This window comes from Anolis sagrei, chromosome 1 (genome assembly GCF_037176765.1).
Source record: "Anolis sagrei isolate rAnoSag1 chromosome 1, rAnoSag1.mat, whole genome shotgun sequence".
NCBI classification, from domain to species: domain Eukaryota; kingdom Metazoa; phylum Chordata; class Lepidosauria; order Squamata; family Dactyloidae; genus Anolis; species Anolis sagrei.
In genome coordinates this window covers 125,871,262-125,891,300 of record NC_090021.1, presented here as the reverse complement: position 1 = coordinate 125,891,300, position 20,039 = coordinate 125,871,262, and the positions used below count along the sequence as shown (strand labels likewise).

The following is a 20,039-nucleotide window of genomic DNA, read 5'->3' as shown; positions in this document are numbered from 1 at the left end:
ACTGAATTTCCCATTGCATTGCAGATTCTTTTCTAATATCAAGACACTGATAAAGCAGAAGGTCTTTCCTTTGAATTGTCAAACACATAGCATAGTTCTTATTAGCATTATAATCTTGGGCTCCCCAAAGTGTAGTCCCCAGGATACCCTGATTCAGCCCTTTAATTCAAGTTCTTTCAATTCAGAAAATGTAAAGATTTCCCTCTGACATTAAGGCTAGTTGTGTCCAACTCTGATGGGTGGTGCTCAACTCCATTTCTAAGCTGAAGAGTCTGTAGATACCTCCAAAGTCATGTGGCATGACTCATGAAGCACTGTTACCTTGCCACAGAAGCGGTGTCTATTGATCTACTCACATTTCATGTTGTCGAACTGCTAGGTTGGCAGAAGCACTCAGAAGTACCTTGGAAACAATAGTACAGATAATAGATAATTCTAAGTATCCAAACAGTCTACAAATCTCAGGATTCTGTAGGCAGGTAAACTGCCAAGCTATAATGATATATAATGTAGATATATTCTCAGGTTGGATCTACACTGCCCTATAATCCAGTTTCTGAATCCAGATTATCTGTTTTGAACTGAATTATAACAGTCTACACTGCCCTATAATTCAGTTTAACATGGATAATCTGAATTCAGAAATTGGATTATAGGGCAGTGTTGGTGGGGCCTCAGTTATTTAAAAAAAAGGATTGTGGATGATAAGAGGTTGTGGGGGTTGAAGGTTGAAACTACAATGGTTCATCTCCATCATTTAAACCTTTCTGAACTAGTGACTCCTATTACTAAATTTTCCCTTTCCAATTCTTTTTAAGGTGCAAATGCCAAAATTGTGTAGTACACACATGATTCAGCTGGAGGGACAAGAAATCTCTAAGGAAGGAGAAGGAAGCAAACTCAGTTATAAGAAGGGAGGGGGCCCTATTTTCTTCCCATGGAGGGAAGCATGTGATAAATAGTGCGGACTATCTGCCAAGCGGTATCATTCTTACTTCTAGGGCCGCATGCTCCAGAGGTGAAAGGATTCTCTGTCCATTCAGTTTGCAACACAGCCAGCTGATGTCAGCTTGAAGAGCATTTTATTTGTTTATGTTTAGGACACATGTCCACTGGAAATTATATTCAGTCTACGGCAGCCGCTGAGAGAGTAAACAGTTCTCAGTTGTTGCAAAGAAATGACTGTGGGCTGTGTAAAAATGCACTCGACCTGCAGTGACCTTAAGAAAAAAGAGGCATTGCCAGAGATCTACTTAAGCCTTGGCTCACACTCCTTCACATAGAAAGATCTCATGATCCTTTCTCCTTGGTTTCAATTCAACACTCACAAGGATTCGGCAAGATTGCCAGGGATACAAATAATAGTAAACACACCCATTTCCTGGGGGCTGTTCTGAGCCATTTCTCCCAAAGCTCTTGCAGCTCAAAAGCCAATTCTTGTTCAGTAGCAAAGAAACTAAAAAATTAAAGGAAAGTTTAACTTGCAGGCCAGTGTGTTGGAGAAGGTGGACACACTCTGGAGATGGGGAAGAGGTCGTATACAATTAATGACCTCTTTCAACATAGTAAAGGAACATGACTTGCACATAGTCATTATAAAAACAAATACCTAATATGCCCACATTTGAATACTGGTGGGATGGGGGGGGGTCGATTTTGTCATTTGGGAGTTGTAGTTGCTGGAATTTATAGTTCACCTACAATCAAAGACCATTCCGAACTCCATCAACGATGGAATTGAACCAAACTTGGCACACAGAACTCCCATGACCAACAGAAAATACTGGAAGGGTCTGGCAGGTATTGACTTTGAGTTTTGGAGTTGTAGTTCACCTACATCCAGAGAGCACTCTGGACTCAAACAATGATGGATCTGGACCAAACTTGGCATGAATACTCAATATGCCCAAATTTGAACACTGGTGGAGTTTGGGGGAAAATAGACCTTGACATTTGGGAGTTGTAGTTGCTGGGATTTACAGTTCACATGCAATCAAAGAGCATTATGAATCCCACCAACAATAGAATTGGGCCAAACTTCCCACACAGAAACCCCATCATCAATGGAAAATACTGTGTTTTCTGATGGTTTTGGTGACCCCTCTGACACCCTCTTGCAACCCCCAGGCTGAGAAACACTGTTCTAGTGCATGCCTCAGCCTTCAAGAAACAATGTAATCAGTCGTCTTCCTGATCACTTCTGCAATGATATTCTGGCTGTCAACAGGGGTGTAGTTATTCCGACAGTCCTTTCCTAAGAGATTAAATAACAGGGCCTATTTCTGTAGCTTGTAATCAGCTTTATATCTGATGCTTTGTGCTTAGTGGCATGTGAGGAATGCAGTGGGTTATAGTGCAGCAAAAGCTACAGATCCAAATATCCCCCACCTCAATATAGGTGAAGGAATAACTTGCCACATGCTCTCCCAGCAACAGACATGGAAACAAAATCCTTCTTAAACTTCTCCACCCCAACGTCCTGTTTTTGGCTGTCAACTCAATAATACCCACATCTGTCAGGAGGACTTTGATCATGTATTCTCGCATGGCCAAATAGGGTTGGACTAGATTGGCATTGTTGTCTCTTCCAACTCTATGGTTCCACAATTCCGCTTTTTTCTAAGTTGTTCCTTTATAGTAGCAGTGGTTGCTGTTGCTGTCTGCCTCTTCATGTCATTTCCAATTTACGGCACCCCCAAGGTGCATATCTTGGAATTCTCATGTTCAGAACTCTAGTCCAAGAATCAGACCACTACACAATGCTTGCCTCTCAAGGGGAAAAGGATAAGAAACACTTAGGAACTCATCACAAAGGGATAAAAATTCACCACACATCAAGGCGAATCCATTGAGTTCTGGCAGGGGTGGTGGAGGAGGAGAACCCATCACTCCATGCCCCACATTGCCCAATTTACCTGAGACCCCATCCCACGGGGGGAGGGGCGTCACCACTCAACTCCCCCCCCCCATTGATCCAAAGGCAACACAGGAAGCCTCCCATGTTGCCACCCTGTGGGAGTACACAACTTGTTCTCCCCATGGCTGGAAGTACACGTGTGCCATGTAATGGGCTCTGTGTGAAAAGAAGAGAGCAAGCAGTGTATGATGGGCAAATCAGCCCATCTAATGAGGTGATCAATCTGGTTTACTTAATCTAAACAGAAGTTTGATCCAGAGGTCTGGTGAATAGAGGGCAGTGAGAAATTGGCAGTAACGGCATTGACCTTGATTAGCATCTTTATAAGTTCTAGCAACTGGCCCTCGGTGGCACAGTGGATTAAACCGCTGAGCTGCTGAACTTGCTTACTGAAAGGTCCCAGGTTCAAATCCAGGGAGTGGGGTGAGCCCCAGTATCTGTCAACCTAGCAATTGAAAACATGCAAATGTAAATAGATAAATAGGTGCCCAGCGCTCCATGCAGTCATGCTGGCCACATGACCTTGGAGGTGTCTATGGGCAATGCCAGCTCTTTGGCTTAAAAATAGAGATGAGCACCAACCTCCAGAGTTGGACATGACTGGATTTAATGTCAGGGGAAAACCTTTACCCTCTTTACTTGCAAGCTGGTACTGATTTTGACAAATCCACAATTAATGCAGTATAAAAACTAGGCTCATTTCAACTCCCAAAAATCCTACAGTCAGGGACGCTAGGGCCCCGTCTACAGTAATGTAGATTATCTGATTTGATAATCTGGATTATATAGCGGGGTAGAAGGGGCCTAGGAAATTGTAGTGCACAAAAAAATTATCTACAAACTGTTATTATGATGTAAAAGTTTCAGCAATGAAAGGGGTGTAATCATTGTCATGCATAGTTCTCCGCCCTTTATTTTATTTCAAGTTTTCAAGTAGGTATCCACTTATGTTTCCTTGAAATAAAAAGCTAAGCAAGTAAAGGACACCAAACCCCTCTGTTGATGGGGAGGGAGGAGAAGGGGAGGAGAGTCACTGCAAAGTGCTCCAGAGCACAAACTCCAGTCTCTCTCTCTTTCATCAGGGGTCACACTAGAAACCTCAAGTTCTAGGAGGACTTCCTAGGTGAAACCCAAACGTATTTTCTCATCTTTTCTCCTTCTTTTCAAGCAATATTCTCACAGACATTGTGCTGGGCAGCCCTGGGAAGACACTTTCCTCAGAAGGGTAAGAATATTCTAAATCCTATTTGTATAAAGTCGGCTCTCTTGCTAGTTTGGGGTCTCCAACCCATATCTTGATGTCCTTTGGATTGTGAATGACCTCCAGGCTGTAACATCAGCTATAGCTATGAAAAGGCCCCGGAAAGTTGAGCAAACGTTAATTTTTTAAAAAAATTAATTTATCTGTGTAGGTCTTCCTGCTCCAATTAATGCTTATTTATTGAAAGAAACCTCAATAATTTGTCTAACGGACAATTATTACCAGAATTTTATGTGACTCACATAAGCATATCTTGATTTGTATAGTATATAAGAAACACCACTTGAAAATATTGATGTAATAAGAGAGAGAACGCGCAACAGTCTCTAAAATGAAAAGATAGATCCTAAATTAGAAAAGGATTCTAGGTATATTATATATAAGTATAAATTGTCTCTGTGTTTGTGCATGTGTGTGTGAAATAAAGGATATATATGCATGTCTGTATGGAATAAAGGATCTCAGGATAAATTTCCTTACCAAAGCAGTGTCAGCATAACCACCTGGAGATAAATTAAAGCATCAAAGATGAAGCAAATATTCTCAATTAATAACCATGAAATTTGAAATTTTCACCATAAACAAGGGAATTTGCTGGAAATCTTTATTGGAGCAGGCTGGTGGCGGTGGGGGGTGGGGGGATTTATATCCCAAAGAAAGAAATGCACTTTAAACTGCACTGTGTCTTAAAATGGCAAGCAGCTTTGAGGCTGGAGAGGATTGCTATTATTGGAAATGACTCTGATAGGTTTCAACAGATGCAACTTGTGGAATGCAACTGGGGAGGGGGAGGGAGAGAGGAGGGGAAAGGGAGCAGCTGAGCCACCACTTTGGCAAAGCAACCTTTTGGGACCTCGGCTCATTCTGGCATGCAAGCGACACTGACACTGTTAAGACACTGTGGTGTCCCCTTGCCCCCATCCCCCGACCCTTGCTCACTTGCACATAGCCTGATATTTTTTTTTATTAAAGAGCACATTGGGTTCTTGGTTATCTGCTGGGGTTTGTTTCCCAGACCCTCCATGGATACCAAAATCCATAGATGCTCAAGTCCTGATCTATACAATGACGAAATCAAGGTTTGATTTAGGTGATTTATTTTCAGGCTGTGGTTGGCTGAATCCATAGATACCGCATCCGTGGATTCAAAGGGCTGACTATATTTTCTATACTTAAAATGCTGAACTGTACATGATTTAAAACTCAGCAGGAAGTGCTCTTCATCAGGAAAGCAGAAACACAGGTGTTACTGCTTGAAACATGGTTTTGTCGTAAACGATATCCTTGTTTATTTTTAAGATGTGGTGCCATATTTCAATGGGGGCCTACTTGAGAGTGCTGATGAACTCTTTTTTATTAATTGATTAAACGTAGCTTGTTGTCAAAGGCCCCAGTGGTGTGGTGAGTTAAACCACTAAGCTGCTGAACTTGCTAACTGAAAGGTCGGCAGTTCAAATCCGGGGTGAGACATGAGCTCCCACTGTTAGTCTCAGCTTCTGCCAATCTAGCAGTTTTAAAACATGCAAATGTGAGTAGATCAATAGGTACCACTTCTGCAGGAATGTAACATTGCTCCATCCAGTCAGGCTGGCCATATGACCTTGGAGGTGTCTATGGACAACACCAGCTCTTTGGCTTAGAAATGGAGATGAGCACCACCCCCCAGAGTCGGCCACAACTAGTCTTAATGTCAGAAGAAACTTTTACCTTTTCCTTTTCAACGTGTGAAAATATAGAGTAATCATAAGCCTCAACTGAAATCAGTGTTTCCCATCTTTCAATATGTTTCAAGGCCTTTATGCTGTCCCCTATTTCTTGTTCACAATTACCATGTGAGATAAATTGCGAAAGAAACCGTAACTGACATGAGATCATACACTGAATTCCATAGCTGTACATTTGAATCTGAATCCTAGTTCTATCCCTTAACTTTATATAGTGTCCAGCCAGCAAATCTTTGAACATAGCCACAGTTTAGCACACTGGTTCCCTGCCTGTGGTCCATGGACCAACAGTGGTCCGCAGCCTCACCATTGCTACACCGTTGCCTCAAAACCACATGGCAATGAGAACGACTGGTATCATGGAACCCTCTTATAGAGCTGGGGCAACAGGGATGTTGGGAGGGGAGGGGCCGACTACCCACGAAAGATTGCTACTACCACATCAGCCCTAGATGATTAAATATGATTTTCTATGGATAAGCAGATGGTGACCACTGGGTGGAATATGTTCTGTATCAGAAACTAGAGCTGATGTGGTCTATCCAATGCAATTTTCTGAATTGGCACCCCAAATAACAACACTTTTGGTACTAATGTTGGGAACCACTGGTTTAGCAGGACTAGAAAATGAAATCTGGAATGAAATATTATGTATCAAAATCTTATTTAATTGGATGCAAAACAATAGTATACTATGAGCCTACTAATGCTATTGTATTCTGAAAGGCTCCAAAGCTATTGAACTATAACAGCAGACATTCTGGTGTCACCCAACCCATTCAGAATATTAAAAGAACCAAATTATCCAGGTTGTGTACCACACAATTAGATAGATCAATTTTGCCTTCTGTTTATTCATCCAGTCTTCCTTTCATATCCTGTTTCCATCAAAAAATAGTGTTCACACGTAAATCAGACAAAACCTTCACATGACATCCAAGAATGAGAGCATAGAAACAAGGTGGCTAAATGCAATTTGCATTAGAGGAAATGCTCGTCTGAATGAATACACTGTTGTTGCTTATTTTAAAACAGTTTGGCTAGTTTATGCGGCAGCTTATTGTAACACCCAAAACTACATCCATCATTTGTCTTTGGCTAATTAAACCAATTTTATACTCTAAAATATGAACTGAGAAAACTGAGAAACAGTCCAGAAATGGGGAAGACAAGTTACAGCTTTCTTAGTTGTCTTCCATGTAGCTTATGGGTAAAACAGCAAACCACAATTAACACAAACCATGACATTACCATGATGAGTAAGTGTGCTTACTAACTACAAACTGTGTCTTACCAAGTATTAATTAACACATAAGTTAGAGAGATGTGATGAAATGCTGTTTCTTGTCCTTCTCATACTGTTTTCCTATTGTGATTCTGCTCACAATAGATTATTCCAACAGCATGTTCAAATCTACAGACCATTGAAATATATTTATACCAAATGTTTTTAATTGTCCGATTTCTTTTGCTTTCCAGCAAGCTCTTGGCTGTGATATTATCATTATTGCAGTCATGGCGCCTAAGAAGAAGAACATCAAGAAGAACAAGGTGGATATCAATGAGCTGACTATCATAGTGGAAGATGGGCCCCTCAGCAAACTGAATGGTTTGAATGGCCTTTTGGAAGGAGGGAATGGCTTCAGTTGTGTTTCAACAGAGCTTTCTGATGCTCTCTACAGTCCCAATCTTTTGGAAGGATTGTGCCAAATGAGGTTGGAAAACTTCCTCTGTGATTTAGTCATTGGTACTAAGACCAAGTCTTTTGATGTCCACAAAGTAGTTATGGCTTCCTGTAGTGATTACTTCCATAATATCCTGAAGAAAGATCCATCCACTCAAAGAGTAGACCTCAACGATGTGTCTCCTTTGGGTCTAGCTACTGTCATTGCATATGCCTACACTGGGAAGCTGACACTCTCGTTGTACACTATAGGAAGTATTATCTCCACAGCCATTTACTTACAGATCCACACCCTTGTGAAGATGTGCAGTGATTTTTTGATGCAAGAAATCAATGTCGAAAACTACATGTACATTGCCAACATTGCAGAGACATATGGACTCAAGACTGCCAAGGAAGCGGCACAGAAATTCATCCGAGACAACTTCATCGAGTTTTCTGAGTCAGATCAGTTCTTAAAACTTTCTTTTGACCGGATCAATGAACTCCTTGCAGATGATGACTTGCAGTTGCCTTCTGAACTTGTTGCATTCCAGATTGCAATGAGATGGCTGGAGTTTGACCAAAAAAGAGCAAAATATGCTGCCGATCTTTTGAACAACATCCGGTTTGGTACCATCTCAGCTCAGGACCTAGTGAATTATGTGCAGACTACACCAAGAATGATGCAAGATATGGATTGCCATAGACTTTTAGTGGATGCCATGAATTACCATCTACTTCCATATCACCAGAATACACTACAGTCTAGAAGAACCAGGATTCGTGGGGGATTACGAGTCCTGGTCACAGTTGGGGGACGCCCAGCTTTAACAGAGAAATCCCTTAGCAGAGACATTTTATACAGAGATCCTGACAATGGATGGAAGAGGCTTACAGAGATGCCAGCTAAGAGCTTCAACCAATGTGTCGCTGTGATGGATGGATTCCTCTATGTGGCAGGTGGTGAAGACCAGAATGATGCCAGGAATCAGGCTAAGCATGCAGTCAGCAATTTCTCCAGGTAAGTGATTATTTATAGGGTTGGAGAGGCAAGCATGTTCCAGAGAGGGAAGGGGAGGGAGACGGAAAGAGGTTGAGCTGCTCATAACAGATCATACAGAAAACAGAACAGGACAAAAATATTGATTAAGGAATTTTGAGAAAAAACACTTATGGCTGAGAAATGTGATCTGTGACATTCAACAAGAAAAAAACCAAGGCAAAAAATTTACGCTCAAAAGATGGCAGAGATACTTGATAAAGCCAAAATATATCGTAATTCAAGAATTAAGGGAAAGTTCTGACAGCAATGCAAAATTTAGAAATAAGGTTAAATAGTAATTTTTCTCTTTTTCATTATTATTATTATTATTATTATTATTATTATTAACAAATGAAAAAGAAATCTCTCAACATGGACACACAAACTGAAAAGGCATGAACAAATAAAAACTATTATGGAATCTGATGCCAAAGTATAATGACAGTAATACATATATATACCTTTGGGCTTCTTTGGGCCACATTAGAAGAAGAAGAAGAATTGTCTTGTCCACACATAAAACACACAAACACTTACGATAGCTGATGAGCAAAAAAAGAAAGAAAGAAAGAAAGAAAGAAAGATGTGTGCATGATTTTCATGGCATATGACACCAGAGATAGGCAAAAAAAAAAGTCTTTGCAAAATAATCTTAATTATGTGCTGCCCCTTTGGAGGGTCTTTTAAAATTGTTGAGCATGTCTTCTAGCAGAGCTGTTTACAGTTATATCATGAATTATGGATAATACTTGTAGACATAACATGCTCTAGTTATTCCATTTCATTCTATTGTCATCTACAAAGTTCGTGCTCAAGTGCCACACCATCAAGTTACAAAAAATGAACAGGTCAGCAGTTCAAATCTGGGGAGAGCAGGTTGAGCTCCCATCTGTCAGCTCCAGCTCCCCATGCGGGGGCATGAGAGAAGCCTCCCACAGGGATGGTAAAACATCAAACATCCAGGCGTCCCTTGGGCAACTTGCTTGAAGACGGCCAATTCTCTCACACCAGAAATGACTTGCAGTTTCTCAAGTTGCTCCTAGCACGAAAAAAAGTCTGTTTAAAAAAAATTATTTGTCCTTATAGTGAATTCTTGCTGATTCCAACATCCTGTGATGAAGGCAGGTTTTTGTGTTATTTATTTATTATTTATTTATTAGTAAACTCATGTTCCACTTTTCAGAAAATTAAAATGGTGGTTAGAGTGGCTATTAACTGCAAATGTCAAATAAAAACAAATATAATTAAAATCTAAAATTTGGGCAAAAACACCACTAAATATGCAGCAGTAAAAAGACAATTATTTCATAGAATTAGCAATATGTTAACTATTCACACTTGGATAGAACCAGGACTGTTCCTTGGGAATAATTTCACTTTCAAGTAGATTTGTCACTTGTTTTGAACTGGGGAGTGGGGAGACACCAGGATATTTTTGAAGCAGCTGAGAAAATAGGGTGACAGAAAATAACTACAGTTGGCAGGTATGTGGAACATGTGGTTCACAAGGAATATATCGAAGGATTTAAATTCTGTATATTCAGCTGAAACGAGGATGTCAGGCTAGAAACAGCACCTAGTGCTTTTACATCATACTGTGACATTTTGTAAGGAGCACATTTTGAAAGGAGAGTAGTGGTTGCAGCAATTCAAGGCAACAAGCCTCTCCCTTGGGTGGTGTGCTGGAAAGTCCACTCACAACAGGTGGAATCTGTCCCCTCCATGCATAAATATTCCCCCCTACCCATGATCTTCCTTTCTCTTCCCTTTTTCCTCTTTCAGCTTCTGCTTACTTTAGTTGCCACAAGCTGTGTTGAAAGCACAAAAGTAGTTTTTTGGACTGAGATAACTCAATAGAAGGGCATGGAGAGAAATGGGTCTATTTGGAGAGGAGGCTCTCCAAATAGACCCATTTGTTATACCTTCCCGCCTTAGTGCATCAAATTTCAGGGATTTTTCAGTTAACATAGTAGCTTTGCATGTCCTTCCCCTAATCTTTCCTTTCTAACCACATTCGGATGTTGTCTGGTCAAAAGACTCCTGGTTTTCACCTGCAAAACATTGCAGGGTGTGTTTCCAATATATACCAGTTTTCAGAAAGTTTCCATCTTGTGCCTTTTTGATGAAATTCCTCAAGTATTAGGATACAAATGAGTGAGAAAAATTTAGAAGTAATGAAGTCCTGGCACATATGTATTTTCATGTTAGAAAAAACATCTACACCTATCTCAGATGTTGAATTGGTCCTGGCTTATTTGGTCACTGTAGAAAATCCCTGTATGCATTTATGAGGCTGAGAGAGTATAACTTGTCCAACGTCATTTACTGGTTTCATGACTGAATGGAGATTTGAGCCCCAGTCTCCAGAGCCATAGTGTAACACACACCACTACCCCACATTGGCTCCCTATGATCATTACAGATGACAATTTCTGTGTGGTTTGCCTTTTTATTCTGACAGAAGTGCTGTCTATATGAAAAATAATTCCATTTCAGCTGTGCCCCAGTGTGAAATCTGAAACTTTAAAAATGAACTTCAAGTGCACTGTCCTGGGTCTTCCATAGGCAACTTTAAATAAATAGTGACGTTATATTTTCAGGATAAGAGTGAACATAGTATAGTTTGAGTATAAGATTATGCACCTGGGGACAAGCTTCAAATCCATGCTAAGGCATGGAAATCCACTGGCTGATCATGGGTAAGTTGTAGTCTCTCGGCCTCATAGAAAAACAAAGACAAACTCCTTTTGAACTAATCTTGCCAAGAAAATCCCATGGGAAGTTTGCCATATTGGCTTCTTGGATGGCGTTTCACACGCAAATGCTTGCTGCTGACTTATGTGCATTGCTTCCAGAAGGAAATGTCTGTTGAACAAGGGATTATAACTCAAAAGTAGAATGTCTCCCTTACACACAATAAGTCCCAGCCTGGTCATAATTGCATTGTTTAAGCAAATGGAAACACACAGATATTGGAATGATCTCTTTTATAACCTTATCACATGGCCACCGAAATTAATTCACTTTGCGGAGGATGTGTGGAATCTGGTGCCCCATGCCCCACATCACCCAAATCCAGGTGAGGGCAATCTCATGGGGTGAAGCCTGGAGCACATATGGAGCACGTGGCTCCCCCCCCCCCCCCCCCAATCGATTCAATGGCAACATAACAACAGTTCTGTGATCTCACTGGACAATGGAAGGTTCAAATGTTTATGCCGTGGTTGCTTGCATTGATGAGGAATCCTGACTCTTGAGTGCCAGGGTTAAAAATATGACTCTCACCAAAGTCAATAGAAAGGCACACTTCTATTTTGGTGTCATTCAGATTGTGTTGCAAATCGCACAAAGAAGGTAACAAGAAAGACTCTATATTCCACACATACTATTTCTAAAGATCTTCACTGCAAGATTTGGAGTCATGATGGAGCCCATAGAGACACAGTCAGGATTGCTGACTGATAGGTCAGCGGTTTGAATCCGGAGAGAGCAGCTTGAGCTCCCTCTGTCAGCTCCGGCTCCCCATTGCAGGGACATGAGAGAAACCTCCCACAAGGATGGTAAAACATCAAACATCCGGGCGTTCCCTGGGTAATGTCCTTGTAGATGGCCAATTATCTCACACCAAAAGCAACTTGCAGTTTCTCAAGTCACTCCTGACACACACAAAAAGCCACATGATCCCATGGTAAGAATGCTTCTCTTTGGGAAGAGGTTGGTATGTTTTGTTCCTAAGCATTCAGTGGCTATATTTGATGATAACATGATTATGAAAAAAGTAACCATCAATTGTTAAATAAAATCCTCATATTTTAGCTGCTTATACATTTTTAACAAGCAGGCAGAACAAACAAAAAGACCCAAGAAATCAGTTGTTCTTTGCTGGGTTTTCTCCCTAGTCAATGTAACTTGCTGTTATTGCAGTTCTGAGCCAGCAAGTTATTTTTGACTTATGGTAGCCCTAAGGCAAACCTATCATAGGATTTTCTTGGCAAAGTTTGTTAAGAGAAGTTTGCCTTTCTCTGAGGCTGGGACTAGTCCAATCTGTTTTCATGGCTTGGTGAGGATTGGAACCCCAGTTTCCATTGCCATGGTCCAATGTTCAAATCACTTTAGAGTTGCCATAAATTGGACAGCACAACAATCAATAAAACAAGATGGGAGGTTTGAAGTTCTGTTTTATTTCCCCAAAGATATAGCAGCAGAACTACATGTGTGCCTGTATGTGTATAAGAGAGAATATAAACTTTGTTCCCCTCAATACCATTTTCCAGACTCATTAATTGTCCCATGCTGTTGCTGCTTTTTGCCCGAGTAGTTGAGGCATACAGCAGCCATAGGGAGAAAAATGAAGCTGGAAGGGTGTGTGATTTCAGTTTGGAAGAAGCATCGGGAAGGAAAAGTTATACAACCTTTTCTGACAGCACTAGGGTTCTGGTTTGATTTGGGAGTGCAGAGAGCAACCCTTTGTTTTCCAGGTATGGAGAAACCTAAGATCTGGAGACCATTTGTACTACACCATTATAGCATTATGATTCAATTTTCATTGTCATGGCAGCATGCTACAGAATCATTGAATTTGCAGTTTGGGGAGGGACTAGAGGAGCTCTTTGACTGGGAAATATAAATACCCCCCTAAACTGCAAATACTGGAATTCTGTGACGGTAGAATAGAATATAGGGTGCATCTACAATTAGAACTAAAGCAGTTTGAGACCATTTCAACTACTATGGCTCAATGCTCAATACTATGGAATCCTGGGAGTTGTAATTTGGTGAGGCATCACACTCTTTAGCAAAAAAAGGCTAAAGATGCTATGGAGAAAACAACTGAAGCTATATTAGTGCTGACATTGCTACCTTGGAGTCTTTAATTAGTGCTGACATTGCTACCTTGGAGTCGCCCTTATGGGCTGAGAATGGCGGTTAATAAGTACATCAAATAAATTTAATGAGGGAATGTACCAATAGTTAAATGATTGAAAACTCAAAAAACCGCAACATCATATTCTTTAATATTTCTTTAGCAATATAAATGTTGTCACTGAAACCAGAATTTGGATTCACCATTCACCTCTATTTCTTTTCTTTTTCTTTTCATCCCTGCTTCTTTCAGATATGATCCTCGTTTCAACACATGGCTCCATCTGGCCAATATGAATCAAAAACGCACACATTTCAGCCTGAACGTGTTCAATGGCCTCCTTTTTGCAGTCGGTGGTCGCAACTCTGAGGGGTGTCTCTCTTCCGTTGAATGTTATGTCCCTACCATTAACCAGTGGCAAATGAAAGCTGCATTGGAAGTGGCTCGCTGTTGCCATGCCAGTGCAGTCATAGATGGCAAGATCCTGGTCACTGGAGGATACATAAATAATGCTTATTCCCGTTCCGTTTGTATGTACGACCCTGCCAGTGACAGCTGGCAAGACAAGCCCAGCCTGAGCACTCCGAGAGGTTGGCACTGTGCCATCTCCCTTGGGGAAAAGGTCTATGTCATGGGGGGGTCCCAGCTGGGAGGTCGTGGTGAACGTGTTGATGTGCTGCCGGTTGAGTGTTACAGCCCATATTCAGGCCAGTGGAATTACGTGGCACCTCTTCCAACAGGGGTGAGCACTGCAGGTGCTTCCACCCTCAGTGGGAGGATTTACTTAGTGGGAGGCTGGAATGAAATAGAAAAGAAATACAAGAAATGCATTCAGTGCTTTAACCCTGATCTTAATGAATGGACTGAAGAGGATGAGTTGCCTGAAGCCACCGTAGGAGTTTCATGCTGCACCATTGCCATGCCCAGCACTAAGACCAGAGAATCCAGGGCAAGCTCAGTATCTTCAGTGCCAGTTAGTATTTAAGGAGTTCATAATATAGGTTTAGTAGGGTTAGATGTAAACCATTATTTAAAAGTTTGCCGTAATCCCTTTAGGGAGCCACGTGTGTCAATATCAAAAGGGATTAGGAGACCAATGGGCTAAATCCAATGTTGGTCCTACCTAGAGTAGATCTATAAGTATGAATCGTTGATCATTATTAACTGAAGTCCATCGTAATGATTCTGCTCTAGTTCAGGGGTAGGGATCACACAGTCCTCCAGACATTATTGGACTGTGGCTCCAAGCTTTCCTCACCATTGGTTAGGCAAGCTAGGGAAGTCTCATAAAATCTGAAGAAGACTCCAGAAGAAAGCTTCTCATTTGCAATTCTTATTACATTGGAAATACATGGTGTAACCTGAGAGATATGAAATATTTAAATTTTTTGAGCACAAAACTGAGCCTTCAATTTTGCCACCAAACAACAATGTTTTTTGATATCTCATCTCATTTCTCTCACAATCATTCTCCAGATTGCATAGTTTACTTAGATAAAATTATTGAAATCCTGGCTTTCAACAGGCCAGCAAGTAAATGAATTTTGCAAGGGAAGATGCTACCCAAATTCTCATCAAATACAATATATTTCAATTCTACTCTTGACAATTCAATGCTTTGCATCCCTACTCAAAAGTTATTTCCATTGAGTTGAACAGGGCTCCTTCTAAGTAAGTGTGCAATCCTGTAGAGTTGTACTCAAAAATAAGCCCCATTGATTTCAGTCGGACTAATTCCCAGATAAATGTGCTCGGTAAAACTGAGAATTATATATTCACCTAGACTGCAACAGCCAGCATTCTTCACCTCAGGCTAGGCATCTTAGGACTGCTGGAAGTTGCAATTCAACATCTAGAAAGCTGCAGAATTTCCATCACTGATGTACAAGACTGACATCTAATTCAGCATTTACAATAATCTTGATCATACCATGTTATATATTTTTAAAAACCTGAAAAAAGATTGCAGAATTTTTCAAATATTGCTCCATTACACCATTAACAAAAAAGTTTATACTTTTGAAAATTATTGCCCTCTGCTCCAATACCTCATAGTAATAAGCAAGGTGAAATTTGAAACATCTTTTGGTCCAATGAGTAGTTTAAGTTTAATTAGTTCTGTTTAGGATAAATAAATGGGAAATTTTGGGATCCAACATCTTAATGTTAATTTAATTAAGCATTATCACTTGAATTGCTTATATTATGTAGTATAGAAGAAGAATGAAGGATAATTAGATAAGTCTGAGCAGCTTCTTTTTGTTTATATACTTGAATGGCCTGGTCAGTGTTGCTCGGTCATACTTTATACCGATTATGTAAAAATTAGAAATCATGTCAGCTTAAGGTTATGCAAGGAAAAATAACCCAATGTGTTTGGGGATTGTGTTTATTTATGAGTATGCGTGTGGAAGTGCAAAAGATGATAAGACATGAATTGCTATGTCTCTGTGCCTACACAAATGTTCACCAAACTTGAAATATCACAGTAGGCATGGTGCTACATGTCCTAATGTGTTTCACATTAAGGAGAAGTCAGAAAGGATGCTGTGGTTCATTGATGGGCCACATGTCAATTACTGCTAGTGGGTCTTCTACTGCCTGGGACTCATGAAAAATGTGCTTGAAGATGTATCTACTGCAGCACAGTGTTAATTAAACAATAGGCAAGAACATCATCAATAGGAAACAACTTTGGGCCACCTCTTCTGTTATGGTCCACCTCTGTTGTCCGGAGTCCCACTTTTCCCTGGCTAATGTGAATGCTCTAATTACAGAGAATTATCTCACAGTATTCTGATTGATTATAGTGGTACTTGCCTAGTAGCCATCAGTAATGCGCCATTGATATCCCTCTTCAACACAACATTGCATCCAGGTGGAAAAAAATGGGATGAAGAACAGAAGATTCGTCCAGCCAATGGAAAGTAGAGATGTGCTGGCCAGGGAGGTCCATTAAACTGAATTCTGTAAAGAATGTCTATTTCAGATCATACGGATTAGTTATGCCTTAGGTATGAAGAGAACCTTGATACATATTCTTGATTGATGTGATTGTGGTAATGAAGGTGGTATGAGACCATGCAAGCTTCTTGCTCCACATCTAAATGGAGTGTATATGCGTATGACCTAGAAACACACATGCCCATCGTTCGCATCTTGAGGAGCAAAGTTTCCATGTTGCCAAGCAATGCAGATACTCTAAATGCAAGTGGAGATGGACCTCTTTGAAATTACATTGTAATTGCTCCATGGGTTTCTCCCCAGCTTCTGTACAATCAGGTTTCATGCATAGATGTGACAAGCAGAGATAATCTTTGGTTATCCTGATATTTTGGGTTTCAGATGCCACAGTCCTTTAGCTATGCAGGGTAAAGTTGTTGTCTGTTGATGCACAGAAGATCTGGAGGGTGAAAATGTTACCCAATCCTAGTGTAAGGGCCATATGAGAAATGTTTGCAGAAAGGAAGATGAATTTTGCATCTTGTGCTCATGTTAAAAGAGGCCTCTGGCTGTTTATATTTCATGTCACACTATATTTCACAGTCTAGATCCAGATCTTATGAAACAAGTATTCACCAGGTTTCTCTGTTTCCGGTTAGCCATTTTATTATAGTATAAAATAGAGCTGTCCACCCAAGTCATGTTGTTGGATGCAAAATTAGAAGGCAAGGTCTGGAAGGGATGACAGTTTGCCAGGTAACAAGGCAATGCACTTGACAAGCCTTTGCGTAATTGCCTAAGGCCTATGTTGATTTGTTGGAGAACCAAGGCAGGATGTGTGTATCTGTGTGAGTGTTTTGTCCTGAAAAAGTGTATTTATAGCATCTTATATGACCTTTACCTCCAGTTGAAAGTTTATTGGGGTTGTGTCCTTTTCCCTAGGTATGACATGCATTTATGATGCACAAAAGTAATGATGTCGCATTAAATGTGGTCAGCCTTGAATCTAAAAACAGATGGACAAATGCCTGGGGTTGTGGGGCAACATTGACTCATTGCAGGACCTTGGAGGAAAACATCCACCCTCAAAAAGATCTTTAAAACTTCCTGAGTTATCGTTTGTTTGTCTTTAACTACCCCCCCCCCCAATTATTTTGTACCCCAAAAAGACCTTTTTCAAGCAGAAAGTAAACCATTATTTACATGCCTAGTGTTCTTAAGGGAGCCCCCGGTGGCTCAGCAGGTTAAATTGCTTAGCTGCTGAACTTGCTGACTGAAAGATTGGCAGTTTGAACCTGGGGAGCAGGGTGAGCTCCACTGCTCAGCTTCTGCCAACCTAACAATTCAAAAACATGCAAATGCAAGTAGATCAATAGGAAATCAAGGGTAACATGTAGATTTCTTTTCTTCCCAAATGTCACACTAAATGTCATGCTTAGGAAATCGAGGGTGACATGTAGATTTCTTTTCTTCCCAAATATCACACTAAATATCATAAAAAGTCTTGTATAAGGTAACACACTGATAACGTTTTATTTGGCATAAGCTTTCATGAACTCTGTGTGCCCAATGCAGCTGGCTAGCATCCACGAAGCTTATTCCAAATAGAACCTGCTAGCTTTTGAAGAGTGACAAGAATCTTGGTCTATGTTGCTGATCCAGCCCTAACCCCACCATTCAAAATCTGAACAGAATCCTCCACTGGTCTATATTTCTGTTACTTCTCAGCCCTCATTTCTAAGCCACTATAAAGGATGGACTCCCTGGTGGTACAGCAGATTAAACCATTGAGCTGCTGAACATGCTGACCGAAAAGTTAGAGGTTCGAATCCAGGGAGCAGAGTGAGCTCCCGCTGTTAGGCCCAGCTTCTGCCAACTTGGCAGTTTGAAAACATGCAAATGTGAGTAGATCAATAGGTAGCACTTCTGCAGGAAGGTAAGCGCTCCAGCAGTCATGCGAGCCACATGACCTTGAAGGTGTCTATGGACAATGCCAGTTCTTTGGGAAGAAATGGAGATGAGTACATCCCCCAGAGTCGGACACGACTAGAGTCAATGTCAGGGGAAATCTTTATCTTTTATAAGCATAGTAAGATTAAAGTCAAATTCTGTATTTATGGCTGCATTTTGAGTTGTCCAACCCATTTAAAAGGATACTTGTAGATGGAAAAGTATTTATGTTAGAGGTAAAGACCCCTGAATTTGCCATCTCTTGCTCAAATATTTCAAAACTAAGCACTGGCTTGAACTATGCTTTAAAAAAAATCTCATCATCTGAAGATTTGCCTTAAAGTCATTGAGGCCAATAATGATCTAAAGAATATTTACTAAGGCTTGCCTCCCTGTTTACTGCTACTCACCTGTGTGTTGACGGAATCCTGATAGGCAAAAATAGGTATGTCAAAACTTTCCATGAATGGTGAGGTGGCTGCAAATTTCTTTGGGTCATACAATAGTTACTGGAATGAAAAAAATGGTATCCACAACCAACGAGAAATGATTAGTATACGATTGAAGACAGATCAAAGGATGAAAAATGCATAATATTCAGCTTGAAACCATTTTCATAGTAACAATCTTAAGATATTGTGTCAGTTGCAGTACCTCGATAAGCACATGTTTTATAAGAGGAGCAGGAATTATTGTCCTTGGAAACTAAATGTGATGCTTGTTAATCATACTACTGATGATTCACTGATTTATAATGCATTCGGTCACGGAAAAATGACTTTCATTTTCTAATCATGAGAATGAATAGGAGAAATATTTTGTTTGTGTACATTTTCCTCTTCATTGTAGATATAAATTTACAAATGGAAAATAACTGTACTCAGCTCCTTGTCATATTGTTATGTCTATAAATACACTTTAAAGAGATCTTGTTTAGCCTGAAATTGATTAACAATATTCTGTTTTGACAGGAAGATGGACAACATTATAGATTCAAAGGGATTTTGTGGTTTTGTTTTTTGTTTTTAATTCATATGGTGCATACTATAATTGGAATTATAATAAGCAGTCCTCAAGCTACAGTAGGCACCATATGAAGTAAAAAAAAGTCAAGAAGAGAAGACTTGTACCCAGGATTAATTTGTAAACAGAAGATGGCAGAACCCCATTAGTAGGCACTTATAGCTTCCAATTAAATCACTTATGTGCATCATCAATGAACTGCAACCTATTTTGGATAATAATGCTATCATCTTAAGGCAATTACTTCCCTTATTGGTAATATCAAAAGTTACATGCCTACAGGAGGATGCACAACACAGATGAAAAGATGTGTACAACCATACCACAAACCAATCCATACATCTACTTGGGAAATGTCCTCACAGGACCTGATTACATTATCCACAATATTAGAAGTACTTTCTTTTGATTATTCTCTAGTGTGATAAACCCATGTATAAATCTAGAAATTTCAGTCAGAAAATCAATTTATTAAATCTAGGTTGATTTATCCATGGGTCAATGTGAATACTGTGCATTAACTTATCAAAATAGGAACCATCCCATTCTCTGAGTAGAGTGGCGAAAAACAAAAGCTTAGGCCATCCCAGAAGAACCTGAAAATATCATGAATCTTCTCTACTCTCCCTTCAAAGGGACTACTTCTGCT

General features: G+C 40.2%; 1 protein-coding gene across 1 annotated transcript; it reads left to right on the top strand.

Moving 5' to 3' along the window:
* Positions 1-3,957: 3,957 nt before the first annotated feature.
* KLHL31 (kelch like family member 31) lies at positions 3,958-19,294 on the top strand. The gene is made up of 3 exons (XM_060788256.2): positions 3,958-4,142; positions 7,382-8,589; positions 13,727-19,294. The coding sequence occupies exons 2-3, from the start codon at positions 7,418-7,420 to the stop codon at positions 14,457-14,459; spliced, it is 1,905 nt and encodes a 634-aa protein (XP_060644239.2). The 5' UTR covers positions 3,958-4,142; positions 7,382-7,417; the 3' UTR covers positions 14,460-19,294.
* Positions 19,295-20,039: the final 745 nt, after the last annotated feature.